Source organism: Stylophora pistillata, chromosome 5 (assembly GCF_964205215.1).
Source record: "Stylophora pistillata chromosome 5, jaStyPist1.2, whole genome shotgun sequence".
NCBI lineage: Eukaryota > Metazoa > Cnidaria > Anthozoa > Scleractinia > Pocilloporidae > Stylophora > Stylophora pistillata.
This window is the reverse complement of record NC_142523.1, coordinates 36,522,382-36,543,557: the sequence shown is the minus strand read 5'-3', so window position 1 is coordinate 36,543,557 and position 21,176 is coordinate 36,522,382. Positions and strand designations below refer to the sequence as shown.

The 21,176-nt window shown below is 38.0% G+C and overlaps 1 protein-coding gene across 2 annotated transcripts in view; it reads right to left on the bottom strand.

Moving 5' to 3' along the window:
• Window positions 1-6,797: 6,797 nt before the first annotated feature.
• Window positions 6,798-21,176, bottom strand: part of LOC148731738 (FYVE, RhoGEF and PH domain-containing protein 4-like) — an 89,940-nt gene continuing 75,561 nt past the window's right edge. For both annotated transcript variants that reach the window (XM_088762018.1, XM_088762017.1), the window contains exons 2-14: window positions 19,562-19,592; window positions 16,685-16,833; window positions 15,600-15,654; window positions 14,962-15,057; window positions 13,652-13,739; window positions 12,872-12,922; window positions 11,958-12,016; window positions 11,194-11,265; window positions 11,026-11,103; window positions 9,725-10,411; window positions 9,149-9,208; window positions 8,466-8,563; window positions 6,798-7,724 (exon numbers count right to left, since the gene is read on the bottom strand). In XM_088762018.1, the coding sequence (XP_088618144.1) occupies window positions 7,622-7,724; window positions 8,466-8,563; window positions 9,149-9,208; window positions 9,725-10,411; window positions 11,026-11,103; window positions 11,194-11,265; window positions 11,958-12,016; window positions 12,872-12,922; window positions 13,652-13,739; window positions 14,962-15,057; window positions 15,600-15,654; window positions 16,685-16,833; window positions 19,562-19,592 (1,627 nt within the window). In that variant the 3' untranslated portion in view covers window positions 6,798-7,621. The remainder of the gene's footprint in view (window positions 7,725-8,465; window positions 8,564-9,148; window positions 9,209-9,724; window positions 10,412-11,025; window positions 11,104-11,193; window positions 11,266-11,957; window positions 12,017-12,871; window positions 12,923-13,651; window positions 13,740-14,961; window positions 15,058-15,599; window positions 15,655-16,684; window positions 16,834-19,561; window positions 19,593-21,176) is intronic.

Here is a 21,176-nt window from a genome sequence, read left to right as displayed (position 1 = left end):
CTTGTTATCTTTTGTCACGTGCTCTTTACATGTAGCTACAATTTAAATCGATTAGAAACTTGGTGGGCCACTTTAATTATAGAGGACAATACGGATCTCATGGAGTTACTTTGGCTTGAAGTGTAACGGAATGGGGAAGTAGACAAAGTAAAGAGAAGACATTGAAAGAGCTGCCGTGAAAGGTTACAAGGAAGCCAAAGATATTCTTAGGATTCGAAAATGAAATTTTTAAAAAACGAAAATTGTGACGTCACTCTTCAAAGTTTCATTCTATATATTAGTCAAGGCTTTTCAATGCGGCAATGGCAAGACATCAAAAGAACTGTCGTGAAAGGTTGGTTACAAGGAAGCCAGAAATATTCTCAGGATTCGAAAAAGAAATTTAAAACGACAATTGTGACGTCACTCTTCAAGTTGCATCTTATAAGTCAAAGCTTTTCAATGGGCACGTGAGTTTTGCAAACCTAATACTGGTGAACTCCAATCGATAGATTTGTTTTGTTCCATCATTTTTTCTTGAGGAAATGATGTCGAGGTGTAGCTCCAGCGGGCGTTAACATGAATTTGGTACTCGGTTGATAGTGAAACTGCAATGGTAGTTACGGTTTAAAACTTTCACGAAGATGAGTAAAGCAGATCAAAAAACAAATGGTAAAGCGAGAGTTTCCGTAAACAAAAAAACAACGAAGGAATTCTGCAAGGTGTCAAGGCAGATTTGCACCACTTGCTCTCTATGTGATGTACATCGTACGCCGTTTAATCACGTAATAAAAAAACTCTACAAATAAAAACAATGCTAAGATACCTTCTGCGTTTTACTTTAATAGCCACTTTTAAAGTATGTAAGTTCGAATTATTGCCAGAGAAGCCAGCCAGTACCCTGAACTACAGATAGTATCTAGCTCGGCCGTTTTTTTTTTTTTTTTTTTTTAACTTTTGATTGTCGTGTGTCGCCCTTAAAAAAATTTGCGAAGATGTCGACACTGTAGCAATCGACCCTTGGAGCGAAAATCTCCCCTGGCACAAACTGGCTCCAAAGGTCAATGAAAAACCAAACACGTCTGACTCTAACATCTGAGTGAAACAAGCGGCTATCTCCTTAATTAAGGTATAAAACCTGTCCTTTTCTTTCATTTGTTAGTGGTATTGCTGTCATAGAAATTCGTCGTTATTCTGGTTAAAAATTGAATTAATTTTTCAAGTTTCCCACTATGTGCAAGCCATATATAATTTGTTGAAATATAGTTTCTTTTACCTGTGGAACTCTCGCTCTCCAGACTTAGTTCTTCTTTCAATTGCGAAACTTTATCTTCAGCCATAACTAAGAATAAAACAGAACCAGACTGATTTCCTTTGTGTCATAAACATTTGTTTGAAAAACGATTCTGAATACAAAGGTAAAACAGGAAAACATACTACAGTCAAAAACAGCTTCAAGAAAATTTGAAATGTATCGTATATTTTTGATGAATTTTGATCTACCAGGGAAATAAAAAAGAAAGATAACAAAACACTGTACATTTTATCGGACCGACTGCCACTGAATATGAAATAGAAATAAACGTTATTAAATTCTCCAGCTTCTGAATGATGAATCTCCGAGTTTCAACAGTCTTCCCACAGTAGCGCTCTTACTTGGGACCGCTTCGATCCCCATGGCGAGTAGAATATAGAAAAAGATCTAAATTAGTCGACTCAATTTGCAGGAATAGTCGTCAATTTGTCGATTTGTGGTCAAATAAATTTAACACACAAGTTTTTTGAATGACGCCAAAAACAATGTACGACAACTGAATTCTTACCTCAATCTCAAAGAAAAATTTCTCGAAAAAATGTTTCCGCGATCAAACTTTCACTAGCTCCTGACTCTAGATGAAAACGTGATTGTCTCCAAAATGAACATGTAACATGTACAGTGTTTTTGTTCAGATAGGAAGTCGTACGGAAGTTGTATGTAATTTGAAGAAAATAGAGCTGGAAACGGAAACCAGAACTCCACGTTTCATTTTCGTATGTCATAATTTTATTACGATGCTGGGTAATTTTTAGCATTCTTATCTAAAGCTTGGCTGAGTCGAAAACTGTCACAAATGACATCATGAGCGCTGCTGCTCTCAAATCATAAATGAAACCATCATTCAATGATACAAGATGATTCAATGAAAAAAACTGATTGGCAGATAATGTTTACTTTTGCTTTTAAGACGTGAAAACACAATTATCCGGAAAGGGCTTCAACTCACGCGTATAACAACGGTTGATCAACACGAGAGAGACGGGCAGCAGTAGTGTGGTGAATTTTACAGAAGACACTGTTAAATTCGACTCCTCTGCTCCTTTTGCTAGAGGTACCTGTTACCTACTAAATTTCCCTTCATACCCCCCCTGTCATCAGAACTCATATTCTCCATAATGTTCTGTATCCATTTTCTATGAATGACAAGGAGAATTTGTGTATCGATCAAGAGCTTCTTTAGTCGGCAGTTATTTCCTTAATTCTCGCTTTCAATTTTCTTCTGCAATCGCATGTCACTACTAAATATAATTACAGATTTTATGGAGCCCTTGGCCTTATACTATTTTTGATAGGCTTGGTTCGAAAAGAAAATTTATTATTTACGCTGGCCCTCCCACAGAGAAAAAAAAAAGTGGGATGCCAACACCAGCTTCTTCCGAGCAACAAGAAAGCACTAAGCCTCGCAAGAATTCGAAAAGCACCAACGATAGAACTAAAGCGAACAGCAGATCAAATTTGTTCACATTCACCTGCGGGAACGATGAACGCGTGACTAAAATTTGCTTTGCCTCCAGCATAAGCGGGCTTCGTTGCTCCGTTGATATTAGCGTCCAACTAGTGCCTAGAAGGACTGGAGTATCACATATTATGCCCCGGGTATCGAATGCCCCCTTGCATCATAAGACGGCTGCATGTTGACAAGTATTTTGACTTCATAGTGACCTCAGTTTCAACATGCATTTATTACATTGCGAGAACCACTTTGCATTTGATCCACCCAAGATCATATGCATTCCTTACTATAATGTGTCTACTCAGTTTAGAAACTGAAATACCTTACTCATCTTAAAAACAATAGCAGAACTGATAAGTATTGGTGCGGTTGCGGTAATGGTGTGGCGAACTGACTTGATGACTTAAACTGGCCACCCCAGAGAGTTTCTAAGCTTACGTTTCGAGCGTTACCCTTCTATTCGCTCTGACGAGGGGCTAACGCTAGAAACGTTAGCCATAGAAACTATTTACGGTGGCCAATTTACAAAATAAACTCAGCTGATATAACCAAACTCTCTCCAATGGCGTTTTCAAACGTTCTCGAGAATATATACAACAGCAAAAGCTGTAAACAGATTAAAGAGCCTTTGCTTAAATGTGCTGTAAAGTGTTACTTCTACTCAATATTAATCTAAGTTTCCATTAGACTGTTAAATATGTTGTTTCTTGTATGTGGCGTGTTTTCACAGATGCTTAACATATATTACAAGCTCTTTACGACTGTGATAGATTATTTGAATTCGCGCGAACTGGACACAGGCTGAAGTAACAATCGATTACATGTTTGAAGGGATTGTACGTTGTACTTTTAAGAACTGTAGAGGAAGCTCATAAAAGTAGTGTTGCTTTTGTAAGCATAACCAAACTTAAAACTTTTTTATGTTTCATCAACGGCAACTTATGGATTCTAAGCAATGACTCATAGTCTTAAGTTCTCCCCGCCATTTTCTCTTAAGAAATAATAAGAATGGGCTAAACGACAATTTAACGTTTTCAATAAGAGGTCGGTTAATCTTTCTGCAGAGGGCATACATCTTCATTTCCTTTTGAAAAGTTTTTTAAAGCCTTGGAACTCTTTCATGTCTGTTATTAGATTGACATGATCCAAGCATTTTTACTCAAAAGCCTGTCAAACAGGCTCTCAATAGCATCGTGCGAAATCTGCGATCACGTGACAAAAACGTATAAAGATGACTGACCCGGCAATCTGTAGTTTTACTCAGTTAAGACTGAGTCAATTTCGATCCTCAAGGTTCCGCCATTTAATTTCGATAAGTTTCAGGTCCTCAAAATGAAAACCGTAGCTGTCCTGATGCTGTTTTTTTTTTCGTTGTCTTTGGTAAGTTGTTCATATAAAGCTTAAAAGAGATTACTTTTCGTTTCGGAACCAGAAACGCTCTAAAGCAAGTTGTTAATCCTTTAACGTCCATGAGTAAACAGGACAAAAGTTATCCTTAAAATAAAGGAAAACATCAATTAGGAGATTACAAGTTGATCCAATACCAGATTCCTTAAACTAACATCATAAGAATTGTATGGCAGAGGGTAAGGAGAATTACTAAACATGATCTTAGGGCTAAAAGAGTTTAAAGGTATAAGGTTGAAGCGGTAATTATCGATAAGGCTAAGCGGTGCGGTGTAACTAAAATGCCCTGGTGTAATTCAATTTGATTGCCTTCAATTTCTTTGCATCAAAAAAAAAAAACAAACAACCAAAAAAACAAACGCGGTATCGATACTAACTGGACGAAAAAGACGAGAAAATATTTTGTGAAAAGGAAAGATATAGATGATTTAACCGTGAGTGATAGTTTGCGTAGAAATTTTATTCACACACTCATACCAAAACGAAAATTTAAGCGGTCTGTTTTGATTTTCAATTGCTAAAGGGATGATTACGGTTGGAGTATGCATGCCGATCAATGAGCCCATCGTCGTCGAAAAACTAACAGAAATTGATGTCGGTGAAACTGTGGACCCTGGCATTGCAGTACTGGACCCGGCATCAAGATTTTATCCTGGGAAGGTGAGGAAACTGATAATGAAAAAAAATAAGAAAAAACAGAAAATAATTGTGTATTTTGTCCTTGCAAGGTTTTCCTTCGTATTTCTATTGGAGCAGAAACTGTCAGAACTTAGGCAAAAATTTAAATTATTTTTTCCTCGCAGCGTTTATAATAACTTGTAGTCGAGAGAAATCGTGTTACAACGGTTCTAGCAAAACTCTGTTTTACCTTATAATAAGAATTGTTTTCCTTGTCTTTTGGAAGCATCAGAAATTATGCTGTTTCTTTGAACGAGGAAAAATCCCTATCATGAAATCTTGCCTTTGTTCAACTTTGATTTCAGAAATGCACGACGGTAGCCGACTGTTTTTGGCCAAACACCTGTTGTCTGTTTAACAAGCGATGTAGCCTGAAGTTGCTGAAATACTTCACTTGTTACCTCAGGGTAAGTGCAATAACTGTAAATAGTTAAATTTTAATTAACTGTTGAAAGAATCGTGGATCACTTTGGTTTTGTTCTACATCACTCTGTGATTGGTTAAGAAAGCTTGCGTCTTTTTTTCAACCAACCATATTCAAAATGAAAACCAATCGCGACTGGTCCCGCGTTTAAAGTTGTTCAGGGGGTTTCGGTGTTCACTTTGAGTTCCTATTGGCTCCTTGTAATATTTCTTTAGTTCTGATTGGCTGTTTTGACTACATACACTTTTGATCTTTACAACATGTAATCGAGAAGCGCTCTTGGATGGTAGGCGGGTTTCCTTTGATGCTGATGCCTATTCCCCAGTCTTTCATAAGTTTGTCTCGGTCGAATCACGCGATCTGAGAACAAACTGAGGTCTGAGAACAGACTGGTTTGGGGGGTAAAAATCGGAAGGGAACAGTGAGGGTCCAAAATAAGAAAGTGGAGTTTAGAGTGCCCAAGGCCCACCCCCTGAGGAGTGTTTGTCTACTCCTTAAAAGATTGTTCCTTCTTCTACAGCTAAAAAATTGTTCCAACTTCTATAGCTAAGTCGAGCCACCAAAACGAGTTAATGTTGTTTGGGACGCTCTGAAAGGGTAAATACATAGGTAGGCTTTGTGAAATGGAAACTATAGAGCGGTAAAAATGGGGTTTCAAAAGTTAGAATAGACCACCGAAATCTCACTGGAAAGTAAACAGGCATTCACGCTCCCCCGAGTCCCACTCCCCTGAGGACTCTTCGTTTATTCCGCTACTGTAATGAACCCGATCTACTTTCCTAACCAGACATTATTTTTTTATTTAACTTTTAGAGCGTGCATAAGTGCGGCTGTCAGGAACATTTGGTTTGTAAAACCACGACTCACGTGACACTTCCGATCGTGAAGATTCCCTTTCCCATAAGGCAGTGCGTGCCGAAAGACGAAGCAGAATCTTCTTCGTAAGATTCCTAGTAATCATTGTAACATGAAATAAAATCTAACGGTTTCACTTGGTCTTGTGACTAAGAATCAATGTTTTGTATAGTTCTTCGCAGTCTATTTCACGTCACCAGCACGCTAACTGCACTTTCCTTGCGCTTTTCTCGCATTTAAGCAGCAGATTGCCCCAGGCTAATAGTGGTTTTCCCTTACGGTTACCGAACTTTTACTGCTCTTTTCCCGTAAGTTATCCGCATTTTATCCGGAATCTTATCCGGCAGTTTTTCCCCGCAATTTACTTGCGCTTGCCTCGCAGTTTCCCCGCCCATCCCACGTACTTTCTTACACCTGGCAATAAAGAGAAAAATATAGGCCTCTTGAGCAGGCGATCACGTTCAAAATGACAATATCCGCGGAGAGTGTTCGAAATTGAAGCTGCAATATAAAGAATGGCCTTATTGTGACTCGATGATGGTTTCCAAGGGAAAAAAAAGTGAAATTTGGGGAGTGAAACTACGAAAATTCGTCGTGGGAATGATAATTGATTTTGAATTTTTCAAAATAGAGATAAATATTAGATTTATCGTCTCTCCAACCGGTACTACAGACATATAAGCCTGAGTGACAATGCATTTTATTTCCTTCGCATACACAAAATTCCATATTACAAAAATATATAGGAAAAAATATCTCTATTCTTAACTTGAGACACTTTTCTTAGTTAAATTTTCTTATAGTGCCTCAACAACTTCCAATTCTTTACAATAGCTCATGAACACATCTCCGCATCTTTCGACGCATGAAAAACTTCAATTAGTTACCATATCTCTCATTTAATAAGTGTGCTGATTGTTCAATTTAACGGGCCGTTTTACCCTGTGTTTTGTGAATCCAGAGATATCTTAGTAACCTCGTTTTCCAGGTTAGTATTATATGTTATGCCTTTTTCGCTCGTTTTCTCCGCTCGAAAAAAAAACTCGGTCTATAACTTACAGTACGGACATCGAACTCGGTTAGTAAGTGGTATTTCAGTTTCTCTATTTCACAAAATAAGCGGCCTAGATTTAAGTACTGGTATTTATTCATTTACACACACGTGAATGTTAATGAAACTAACACCGCGTCTTTGATTTTCAGTTTTATATTATAAGTGATATTAATCGGAGACACTTTGTGAGGGTTACAAGTAAACAAAATGCTTTGTAGGGATCAAGAAAAACCTAACCATATTTGGCAAATCAATCTTGCCTTTCATTACCCTACCAGCTGTTGAAAGTATCCCATAATATTCTTTGACTTCATTATGTCTCGTATGTCTCTGACTCGTAATTTTGAAGAAAATTCTGAACGTGAAATAAAATTATTGAAAATTGCAACCTTGTCAGGAGAACGGATTTTTCTCAATTCCTCGAATATTTTGAAGCTATTAATATCATAAGGCTCAAATAACCGTGACCTCTATAGTCTCACTGCTTTCCTGATTTTCCGGACTTTTTTCGTCAATTTCCTCAGCTTTCATTGCACGAGCCAGAAGTTCCATCCACCTGATAAGAAATACAAACTCTCCTTACAGTTTTCCGCTTATTTCTTTGGATTAAGGTGCGGAGAACCTGACAAAATTCAGCCCTGATTGTCAGCAGTCTTCTCCTGGAACAGTTTTCTCTATCTATCCCCTGCCATGGTATGAGAACTCATTCTTGAATGCGCTCTTCAGTGTAGTTATAGTAAACCACACCGCTGGAGATCACACCAGTTTCTGTATCAAAGAGTAACAAGTCGCAATGGCAACCCCACCTACACCCACCCCAAGACGGGTTTCTAGTCTGTCAAGTCATCCCCTTTTCATCCCCTTCCGTCCCTACCCCTCCCCCCCCCCCCATTTCGCCAGGTTTTCTGACAACGTGCTGGTCTTTATTGGGGTGGAGAGAGGAACTTAATACTTAAATTCCCCGGAGGCGATTCACAACTATCTTCTCCCTAAAATATCCAACACTATCCAGCAAACATTTAGTGAGAATTCTCAAACTTATCAGGTAGAAGTAATCATCTTGACTTGTCACCGAATTCCCGTAACTAAATTACAAGGAAATGTGTAGCAGCTGGAGGGGACAATTAACAATCAGATCTTGGGAGTTAAATCCCAGACATCGCGATTTGAATTCTAGCGTGGAGACTAAAACATAGGTAAACACATCACATCAAAACGATCTCGGATTCACTGATAAATCGTCTATAGAAACGTATACTGATTAATAAGGAGAGTTCGAAATTTCGTCGGTTATTACCTTTGCATGCTCTCCTCATTTTCGGCCTCGAAAAAATACACCCGAAGGTTTTTGTGATGTACTTTAAACACATTCTTGCGGCGGTCCACCTCGTCTGCCTAGAAAGGAAAATGTAAAAAGATACACAAAAATCCTTTTGTAATGATGCGTATAAAATTATTTTACAAAAGAACACTACAATGCGACAGTCTTCCATCGTAAAACAGCGCATGCTTAGAAAACAGAGGCATTAGTTGTTGCAACGAAACAAACTTTGCCATCTACTGACAGGCTTTGCAAGAATATCGCTTTATCAGAAAAGTAGGCATACAAAGGTTAAAATCTTATTAAAAACCGTGCAAGGTTGTGGCTCGAAAAGAGAAACACTACACTGTTTACACGGTTTACATACATTTTATGCTTCGCTAAAAACTTGTAGTAAAAATTTCGTAATGTAATAAGTCATCGCAGAGAATCAAAAACACTTTGCTAATCGATTGTGCATCGTAAAAGCAGCACTCAAGTGATCAGAATGGCCAATGAGAATAAAGGAAGAAATTACGAGGAGCCAATCAGAACTCAAAGAAACAACAGGCCAAGGGCCTGAAGCGCGGGAAAACGCGGTTGACGCGCTTTCAAGAAGGGATATTTTCATGCAGGGGTTCATCTCCCAAGAATTACACGATGCTGTCAACAGAACTTACCAGAGATGGTTTGTCTGCATTGTGACCAGGGAGGGGGAGGTTAAACTCTGCTTTTGTGTCCTGCATCAAAGAAACACAAATGCCCTCAATGAACTCCACCAAAGACTAAGAGCACAATACTTTTAACAACACGAGAATCGCTAGGACCGCTGGAAGAAGCTTGAACAATCTTTGCGAACGCACGAGAAGAGAAATCAAGCGACCGCAGAAATAAGTTTGATTGTTGCAATCGCAACAAGCGCTGTCGTTTTTTCTTTTTTTTTCAGCCTACTTAGTGAAATAGTTTCCAGTTTCCAACCTAAAAAAATTCAACGAATTTACGATTCAAAATAGGTTTAGCTTGTCTTGGTAAATTTCTTTCTCTTTAACGTCGACAGAAACGTCACGATTCTCCAGCTGAAGTAATGCAATCATTGATTAAGAAACACTTCCTGTCAGTCTTCGATAAAGTCAAAAGTACCTCAAGATGTTGCCAGCCAATACTGGAAAACTGTTGTTACTAGTATTGCCACAATGTAAGTACTAATACTGACTCTGAAGTGATCAATATGGTACTGATACTAATAATGCCTTTACCTTCTTGGCCTTGTACCGCAACAACACAAAGTCACTCGAAAGCACAAACCATCTCTTCTGCCAGCTTTTATCTCCTTTGGCCTTGAAATTCAAGTATCCACTGTGCCAGATCTTTGATTCCTGGCCGATTTTCAACACACTCTGACCCTTCCCTTCCACTTCCTTGACCGTTTCCTCGCTGGAGCCCTTCACAAGAACCCTGTGACAAATTTCGCAAACCTTCTCCAGTTTCCCATTCTTGTACTCCAGCGGTGCTTTGAAGCCAGAACAATGTCCGCACACCACCCTCCCACAGGCGCGACAGTGGTGTCTCCGACGAAACTTCGTAAACAGGACGTCACAAAGCATGCACATGCTCACTGCTTCGTCTCGTACCCAGGCTGGCGCTTTCTTTCCCAGGTCTCCCTCTTCCATGACTTCAAGCTTAGTCCCTCTTCGATAACTCTCTCTTTTCGTTGTCAGTTCGTTTACGGTCTCTTTAAGTTTATTCACCCAAGCTTCTTTCTCCTCGGCGGACGCTGCGTTGAAATCCATGACTCTTTGTTTGCTTACTATACGAAAGCAATTCTCTATTTCCAGTTCCTCGTCCACGTCGTGTACTTCCATTCCGTACAAGTCCATTTCTACTTTCACTTTGTATTTGTTTGTGCCAGGAAACTTTGCACAGCAAAGGAGAATGTCGTTGAACTGCAAAACAAAGTACATGGTCCAAATTTAGCTTCTACAACCCTTTTTAGAGTAGAAAGAGGCGAAACGTTTGAAGGCGAAACATTACAAGGGCGTTCCAAATATAACCAGTTTCAGGAGCTAGTCCCGAACTGGAACTCTGAACTGCGTGCCCTTCAGACATATAGATACATTTATTTGATAAGTAGGTTTCAAAAAATATGTAACTGTACAGCTTATGTGGACCTTAACTACCACTATCTCTAAATAAGGAAAAACAGAAATTTACAATACAATTGTCATAAAGCTACAAATAATATAAAATACAAGTTGAAAGAGGGACCAAATAATTTAAAAATATCTAAATTCAGGGTTCCTATAACAATTTACAGAGCATTCCTTTTGGATGCTGATGTCCCTGACAGAGGTCTTAATAGATTTTATCTTTCTTTGAAAATAGACAGGGTTTTCAAGCTGTTTAATAGTGTCAGGTAAAGGAGGAGACGGGAAATATAGTTCTAAGTTCTCATCGCAGACAGCGACAAATCACAATGTCTGATATTAGACAAATGGCATCGCAGATACAGAGTATTGTCTTCGTCAGTTTTACGAGCACAGACACATCCCTTACTTACCAACATCAGTGTTCGTTCTTGATGACTGTCTGTCGTCCTCGCCGCAACCTTCCTAACGTCTCCCTCCATCACAAATTCCTGGAACGACAACAATGATGCAAATTTACAAGAGCCACCGAAAACCGATTGGGATAAACCAGTTTCAAACCGGTTGAACAAGATACTCACACGACTAGCAGTTATCAGCGTATGATCATCTCCTATTCGTTCCTGGATTTCCAAAAGAGTCTTGAATCGCTCCTAGTTTTAAAGGAATTACTGTATTTATTAAAATTGTTATCATCATTAATAATATCATTACGGTATATTGAAAAGACATTAATTGTCTAATTTTTTTAAATTTGTGCAAGAGTCACTCATTTTTCAGCATTTTATCCTTTCCCTTTCCTTAAGTTCAATATCTATGAAAAAAAAAAAAAAAAAAAGAAGCAACGACGATGGTGACTTTAGAAGTATATAGGGTTACTCTGGGTCCTAACCAATTAAAGACAGCCCTGGACTAGTCAGTTATTTAAAAATTACCCACAACTCCGGGATTTTTAGCGGCCCTAGAACATCCGGTGTAAATGACGTCAGAAGCATACTACTGACTTTTTTTTTTTTTTAGATTGTAATTAACTTGCTTTTGTCAACTCAGTAGAAATTGTAAATTGGTCACCATAAAAAGAGCTAAAAAGCTGACGTTTCGAGCGTCAGCCCTTCGTCAGAGCGAATGATTCGCTCTGACGACGGGCTAACGCTTAAAACGTCAGCTTTTTAACATTATCAAGTTACAAGTTAATTCAGTAAAAGAAAGGGAAGGAAAAATTGCCACCTTGTCGACTCGACAAAGAATAGGTTGACACAGGTTTCAAGAAAACAGGAGTTCAAAGAAATAACTAGTAACAGTTCTATGCCTCAGAACAAATTCTAGATTTAATTTTAAGACTTGCCGTTTTCTTCATGCTGTCATTGGCATGCTGTGCTGAAGCAGAGATGATTTTTAAAGCATCTAAAAAACAAACAAAACAAAACAAAAAAAGCTGATTTTGACAGCACCTCAAAAAAAGAGGGGAGACAGAAAGAGATAAAATTTGGTTGGCTGAACAGTATGGGAAACATGTAAGAAATTAGGAAAAAAAAAAAGGGATGTTTCTGCAATGAATCCCACTACATCAAGACACAGGCTAAAACGTCAGTCGCCGACATCTCTCTGAAACTTGTTACGATATGCATGTTAGCACAGGCAGCCCAACCTCGATATACGATTACAACGTTTCCAATTTGTAACAACAGAAATATCAGGGCTGAAGGAAGAGGTCCGCTATTTTTAATGTAAATGTTGGATAATGTTTGGTTTCTTATTGCAATCATATTTCCCATAAAATCCTTATATTTTTCTATTGCTGTGTAATAATATAGCACAATATAGTACAAAGGCTGAAAGTTTCTAAAGAAACTGTGGTGCTGCGTCGGTAGGGGTAACAAGGTAATTTGGTTATATCAACTAAGTTGAAATTGTAAATTGGCCACCGTAACGAATAAAAAAGCTGACGTTTCGAGCGTTAGCCCGTTAGCTCTGACGAAAGGGCTAACGCTCGAAACGTCAGCTTTTTTATTCGATACGGTGGCCAATTTACAATTTCAACTTAGTTGATATAACCAAATAACAATATAGTACCGACTGATTTACTGAGCTTTGGCTTGGGCCACCTGTGAAACCTCCTCCTTCTGATCCCCGTACGGAGGGGGAGGTTGGGCTGGGGGTACCCCGGCATCAAGGCTAAAGCAAAGGGGAATTAGCCTTACATCTTTCCGTCATGAGAGGATGTGGGTGTTACGAAACAAGAAAAAAGGGTCAGCATACCTGAAGTGTTCTTCAAGTCTCGAGAATCCTCTGGTAGCTTTGCGACATAGTCTGAACAAAGCAATGAGTAAAAATATTAACAAAGTACAGGGACAGACAATTCCCTTTTCAGGTGAGACTTAACCTACAGATCTGAAAAACGTTTGCCCATGTCGGGAACTTTCGCGGGCGCATACATGAAACCATGGCAACACTATACTAAAAAACTAAGGAACTTTTTTTTTACACAGGTAAGCAAAGAGGTAAAGATTGAAACTTTCGCCAAAGATCGTCCATCACCAGGGGCACAAAATATCTTTCGCACCTGACCAGGTTTCATCCTTGCACTCTTGCCGAAATTTAGCCGCTTATACACTGTTGTATTTCAGTCGCGCAAATGTACTCACGTACGTTAGTCAAAAAGTATGTCGATATGTGAGCGAGAGGTTTCAGACGGAAAAGAGTTATTCCCACTCGCGGCTTTACCTCTCAGTGTTTCAAACCGCGCACAAAACCGCCAGGTACGCAGGGAAAGCGCATTTCAGACAACAGAGATGAAAACGGCCCATCACATCGAAAGGAATTTTCAAAGTAAAAATAGCAACCTGCATAAAGCGCGGGAAAAAACGACTAATCGAGCCGCGGTTGGCTTCAGTGTTGCATCTGATTGGTCGAGAGGGCGGTGTGAGTTTTCTGGACGAATCACAGAGCCTTAAAACCAATGTAATACCGGATTATTTTCGACATTCAATTAAAATGTGTCCTCAGTTAGCTACTAGCAATCTCAAGAACTAATTTTACCTTTTAATAGCAGTTTGTATCTCGGCACCCTCTGCACTGGTTCCAACATGTGATGTTGAAGAGTTAAATGCTCACATTCCTCAGTTTTCTAAGAGGACGTAAAAATACAGATACCCAGATCTACGATATGAATCATAACTCTCCCTTTAGACTCCCATACATTTTTCTGTTAATTAGTGAAGAAAAATTAGTGTTACATCAAGATAGACTTGTTTCCGGTTGTCACCCTTAACCGCTCGGGAACAGAGCAGTCAAACACCCCGCACGAGTGAATGTTGTAAGAGCGAGGAGGCATGCTTATAGACCGTCAGAACCAAGTGTTCTCACGGGATGTCAGAACCAACTACACGAGCCACTAAGCCACAGCATTATCAAATCAAATTTTTTGATAAAGCTTAAAAGAATGGGAAATCAACAGAATGTCCGTAATCAAGTTAGCTTTGTGCGAGATTAGTCTCAAGTTTTCCCTTCCCCCTAACTCTCGATTTCTTTTACAGATGTTAAGGCTGGGCTCGATACTAACGGTAGCCCACTAGCCACAGACTAGTAGAAATTCAGTTTTGGCTAGTGGCTTTCAATTTCCACGAGCCAGTTTGGCTAGTAAACAGACTGAAATTGTCGTAACATCTAAAAACATCAAAGATGTCACTAGCCACTAGGCTAGTAAGTGGAAAAGTTAGGGTCGAGCCACGTTAGGAACTTGTCTATTTTCTCCTGAAGTATTACGTGACAGCAGTTGTTTCTCTAAGGTTTTTCTATAAAAATTTTCCGTGGGAAATTGCCGCGCGGGTTGAAGCAAAGAGTGATCCCTCTGCGCATGCCAGACGTTTCGCCGCTGTTCAGCCCAGGCAGAAGTGACAACCGGAAAAACGTCTGTATTCGCCGGCTCCTGAGCAATTCATCAAAAACTTAAGGAGAAGTTTTACATGTACTTCCATTTGGGAGGTACAGAATTAAATTATTTTTATAATTCCATGGCAGCAAAAAACGACATTAATCGTTGCACTTGACTTGATTGTTGTGGCTTACTTTCACGAGACATAATGGCAAAGTAAAATATTTTTGCCAACGTGTTGTAAAACAAAAATCGATGAGAACTAGAAGTAAAAAAAAAAAAAAAATCAAAAACAAAACAAACTGCCTGAAACGCGGAACAACGCGGGCGACCAGGTTTTAGTTTTGAATCTAATTGGTTAAGAAAGTGGCGCGAGTTTTCTGGACCAATCACAGAGCAAAATAAAGCCAAAACCAAAGTAGTCTCGGGTCATTTTGGACGCTCAATTGAAAATTGCTCTAATTGTATAACCTACTTGGATGTCCTCAATCGCCATAGTCGGTGACTTCTTAATCCATGATGCTAAAGTTTCTGTTGCTTTGTCAAAGTTTCCAACATATAGTGTATACATCTAAAGAAGCACAAAATGACGAAAATACCATTATTGGAATTAATAAGGCTTGGGAAAAATGAGTCAAATGACAGTTTTAAATGATGGTTAAAAAAAACAAAATGACCTTTACGAATTAAAATTATCAATTTTTTGCAACCTGTACAAGATATTCACTATAATTCAAGGCAACTACAGGATGCAAAGCTATGATCTAAACCCTAACATCAGTATGCATATTCTCCATACTGTTCTCTATACATTTCCTAAGATGCTGACAAGGAGAATTTGTTAAACAATCAAGAGCCTCTTTAGTTGATGATCATCTCCATTATTCTTGTAACCTTAATGTGTGATTGGGGGACAACATTTTAAGGAGAATTTAGATGCTGGCCATTCTTAGGTTTCAAAAGGCTAATCTGAGCTGTGAACATGTAGAATGATAGGAGGTAACGTTCACTTGTGGATTCTGAACCCCTCTGAGAAATAATGTGACATAAGAATGTGCCTAGAGGAAATTAACAATGCTTATTTAGAGGTGGAATAATTTGAAAAACACTTGCCTTTAGAAATGGAGCCAGCCCTTTTAGTATATCCCCAATTTGGTTGTTGGTGCCCCTGATAAAAATAAATAAATAATAATGAAACTAGGTCATTAAATGAATGAAAACTTATAAGACAGAGGATCATGCAAATTCATTAAATACATGTTGAGAACTGATTGACTGACTGACTGATTGATTGTAAATAATTGATTAACTGACTGACAGATTAAATGACTGACTGACTGACTGAGGGACTTACTGACTGACCAACTGACTAAGTCACTGACTGACTGAATGATGAATGATTAATGGACTAATGAACTGACTGACTGTCTAAATGACTGATTGAATGTCTGGCTGAATGATCAACTGACTGATGAATAAAGGGGTAAGGTTCTAGCTTAAGAGAAACTGGAGGTGCGGTGGCCTCATGGTTAGTGTGCTTTACTCCAGACTGAGTGTTCTGGGTTTGAGCCCTAGTGGGGAACTATGTGTTGTGTTCTTAGAGAATAAATGGGTACCAGCGAATTTAACACTGGGGGTAACCCTGCAATGGACTAGCATCTCATCCTGGGGGGAGTAGAAATACTCCTAGTCGCTTCATGCTACAGAAACTGGATTTAAATGCTGGCTGGATGGGCCATTTGGCTTGTAAACAGGCTTTACCTTTTACCTAAGAGAAACTGTGGTGCTGGGTCCATGGGGAGGTATAACAAGACAATTTGGTTTTATCAGCTCAGCTGAGAATGTAGATTGGCCACCATAAAGAGTTTCTAAAGGTGACATTTTGAGCATCAGCTTATCCAAAGGAAGAGCTGAACACACTTGAAATACTCTTCCCAGAGCCCTTATCTATGACCAAGGACTAATGCTCAAAATGTTACAAACTCTTCACTGTGGTCAATCTACCAAGGCTGACCAACTCATTGCAGCCTTAAAGTTGGGAGCACTCTTTTTATTGATGGGAAAGAAGCACTACATTTCAATTCCAAAAATGAAACTGGATGGAGGCTTACTGTCTTTGGCTTCATTAAATATTCATTAGATATGTAACTTCTTAACTTTAATTGAAAATATCTAGTAACCAAAAAGTAAACATATACCATTCTTTCATCCTCGCCTCCAACTTAGGTAATAAGAAATCTCTGTGCAGTTGGTGAATAGCTTGAATGTTGGACAAAATGTCATTGAGAACTTCCTGAGGTAAAAGCCCTTTTGTACAGCACTGGTTATCAATTTGCTTGTAAAAGACCTATACATGACATGAAAGATATAAATAAATAAATATCAAATATACAGAGCTCTTTTTAAATAACCAAATCCCGAGTGGGCACCAGGGGTAATGAATATGTTTTTAGCAGTTAAGGTATTCAATCATCAAATTGTAGACAACTAGAATCGTATTGAGTTTTCTTTCAAAGCAATCAAATCTGAAATCGGATTTCACACTAACCCTGCCTTAGGATTTTAAAGGAAGTCAATAAGATCAAAGTCTTCCCCACAGCCATTGTTTGATATTTTCACACAAAACTTTTACTCCCTCTCTGCATAGTTCGTAGAGGGGACTGGTTAGGAAACGCGGCAAACTTCAAAGGGCCGGCCTACTGTCTGTCCTCTGAGCTTCGCTTGAATGTCACGTGACCAATGACCCTGCACAGAACCAAAACAACATGGAGGACATGAACGACTTATTTTTCTTCGGCGACGATTTTGATGCCATATTGGAAACTTTGGAAAACGAGGAAGAATTACAAGAGCACTTTGTCGAAGCAGCTGACTCTGTACGTCTTTCAGAAGCCTTTAAAACGTTATTTTCGCCCAAAAACTTTGTAGTTATTGATGCCCTTAGCAATGGCATCGGTCGTAGTACAACAACATATTTTTTTTTACTGAAAGTCTTTCGATTTTTCGGTTCAATATGAAGAGGGAATTGTTTGCGAGTTGTGCCAAAAGAAATGTAAGACTAAGGCTGGATTAAAAAGAAAAGACAATAAAGCATAAGGAGGAACAAGCGCGGTGAAATCAACCGACTCAAGAAGCCAAATTCACTGCTGAAGACTTCGAAGCGTTATCAATGAAAGCACGAGATAAAAAAATTGAAAGAAAATCTACCCTCAAAGCGTAAAAGAAGAGCTGCGAAGATATACGATTGCCTGGGATGAAGAAAATATGAACTTCTCAGAAGAAGAATCCATGTATATGCGTTTGGTTAAAACTGAAAATGCAGAACAATTCTACTCGAAGTACTATTCAAGAATAGGCCTCAATTCAACAAAGATTTTTGTGGGGTTGTCAAGTAATGCGGCAACATTGCTTAGTACCAAAGTGGCTGATTGTTTGATAGCTCACAGCAAACAGAAAGATGAATCACCAAATCCCAATATCCCTAATAAACTGTGTAATAGAGAAATGGCAGGGTTACAATATATTGGAGGATATGTACTGCACAAGCTTTATAGCAAGGTGAACAATGTATATAATCCCACAGCACATACTGAACAAACAGCTTCAATACTGAAAGCTGGCAAAGCAGAAGATTTGCATGTTGCAGGGAGTCAAAAACTAATTTCATCTTTAAACCGAGGTGGACTTTGGGTTATTTCTAAACAAGCTCAAACAATTTTTAAGAGAATAGAACATAATTTTAGGATTCTGACCTCAGGAAGTCTCCAGCTGAAGATTGACAATGTTAAGATAGAATCCAAATCAGCTTGTGATGTTCAATTGGTCTAAGCATATAACACCATGTTGTTGGACTCAGACACAGTGGTAGATAACAGCATTGCAAAAGATGTTTTGGACAGCATTATTCATTTATATGTTACTGTACGGTGTTTTTTACTGGCCAAAGATGTTATACAGAAACACAAAATTCAATGTAAACAAATGAAGACAGAAACACTACGAAAGGAAATTTGTAGAGCCAGCAAAGAACAAGAAAGGCAGATATAGTTAGAATTAAGAGCCTGCCACAATTTGTCAATAAGTAATTTATTACAAAGATTAATTTGGTAGCTACAACCTGCAACATATTAAATATTACTCATTATTGATTATTGTATAGACAAAATGAGTATAAAGGCTATATGGTTAAAGTATCTAACATAGAGTAACTTATTTATTTTCAGCCAGTCTTCTCGCCAATTCTTGTATTCTGCGTTTCGCGGCGCCAGTAGCTTCCAGATTCCAATTCCTTTACTTCTCCTACACGTTCCACAGCCAAATACTGAAAAATTTTCACCTGGCATTATGTCCACTGACTTGATTAATTTTTTTAGCTATATTTTGAAGGTAAGATGTCACTCGATCACGGAGAAAATCCAAAAACTTAAACGCTACGTGACTGTCGAAACAAGCCCGCGGCGCCATTTTGGATTTATGTGTGCAGGGTCATTGTCACGTGACCTCGATAAAATCGAACAATAACCTATCCGACTGAAGTTTGCTGCGTTTCCTAACCAGTCTCCTCTACTAACTATGCTCTCTGTAGGAAAGGAGTGCATTGCCTGAAAAATTTACAATTGCTGGATCCAATCAAAGTTACACACATTGAAAATTGTTTCCAGTAAACAAAAAAAATAAACGAACATCAAATGAACATTACAATTGCACCCCGTTAACAATAGTTGATAAAATACTGGTAACTAATATTTATGGATTATTAAAATGTTAAAAGTAATGATTAAAGCCAGTTCCACAATTGCAGAATAAATTTTCATCAAAAAGTGTTCCATACATAACCTCCAAAATGACTGCATAATGACTGTTTATTGTATTTGAAAGATGTAACAAATATATAAGATAAGATTTTAGTGAGAAACCTTGTATCTGGTCAGCCCACTTTCAAAATTTTCTAGCTAAATTTGATTTACAATAAATACAATAGGAGTGTTTCTCTTCCCTGCCTTTGTTTTTCCTTCATTAGAGAAATTGTGTAGTCCCTGTCTACCAAGTATTGACCAAGTATTTTTACGCCTTACCTGATCAAGAAAGTGCAGTCTTCTGACATAACTGTAAATAAAATAAATCAATTAAAAACAATTAGTTTTCAAAAAAAAACAAAACAAAAAACAAAAAGAAACAAATCATTTCAGTAAAAATTTTTCAAGATCTGACAACAATATTTGTGCTTGAAGGGCTCTGAGCTTAACTTTTTTCTGTTATGAATTGGTGACCCAAATCAACAAATGGTCACTGGAAAGTCACTTGAAAGAGACTCTTAAATTCCATAAATCAAAGGAAGCTGGAAATCATTTTTGGAGGTTCATGCGATTTCTTAAGGCCTGGTTCAAAGGACAAGTAGATTTTTCCAATTAAAAAGTGAAAAAAGTTATTAAAAATTTTTCTAACTGATATCAATAATTATTTTCTTAGTTCAAACCCAGCATAATATTTGTCTACAATTTCAATGAAGTCACAAAGTGATAGCAAGTGGTTCAATTCATATTATTAATTCAAGGACAAAACCAACAAAAAAAGACAAAATAAAACATTATATGACTGGAAGCAAAAACTAGTTGCTCACCTTTCTTAAAGTTTGAAAAAAGGCAAATGAAACTGAATAATCAAACTGAACCAGACAATAAATCCAACACCAAACAAAGTTCAAATCTAAAAGGAAACTGATTTCTTTAAAGACTTAGTATTGATGCTCTTTTTTTTTCTTCCTAGTGCTTTCAAAATTTTTGAAAAAAAAAAATTGTCGAATTTTAAACGACTTCTATATAATGTGAGCGCCCGAATCACCAAAGGGAATTTGTTCGATTGCTCTCACATTTTGACAGTCACTGGTTTTGTATAGGTATAATCACATGATTTCGAATGCAATTTGGAATAAATAAGCGCGAGTAAATTTTTTCAAAGACTAACAAAATTGCATGAGCCGGTAGGGCGAGTGCAATTTGTGGCCTTTGAAAAACTTTACAAGTGCTTATTTATTCCAAATTGCACAAGAAAATTATCTGATTATCTATTAATAATATACATCAAAAAATACTAGGTAGCTTCTCATAACTACGCAGAAGATAAGCCCGCACATCACGTGCTAAAATAATTTATTCAAACCCTGCAAGTGACATTGACCTTGACATTGACCTTGAAATTGGCCTTGACATTGACCTTGACATTAACCAAACGTTCTGACCAATCAGAATGTCTGGTTTGTTTCTTTCTTTGCACTGAATTAACCCTATTCTGCACTGAATTAACTCTCCACTGCACTGAATTAACTGAAAACTGCATTCATCTTAACCAATCATAACTGAGAAATTTTTTCATGTATATTATTAAGATTTAAACAACAAAAGCGTGTCTCCGAATTTTTTATCTCTAAATCCTTTTTTGTTCAGAGCAATTTTGTATGATCAATCCACTTTTTTTTTAATCCTATTTCAAAAATGTTCTGTAACTTTTCCCTGAAATTGAATATGGCAAATCACAGACGCTTTGGTCCTGGGAACAGAGGAACACATTAAATAAGCGAAAAACAAAATTTGCTGGCAAGAGTACTACATTAATAACCCCATACATCAATTATGCATTCAGTCTTTGTTCAATGATCTGTCCAAGGCCTTCGACAGCTTGCCACATGATTTA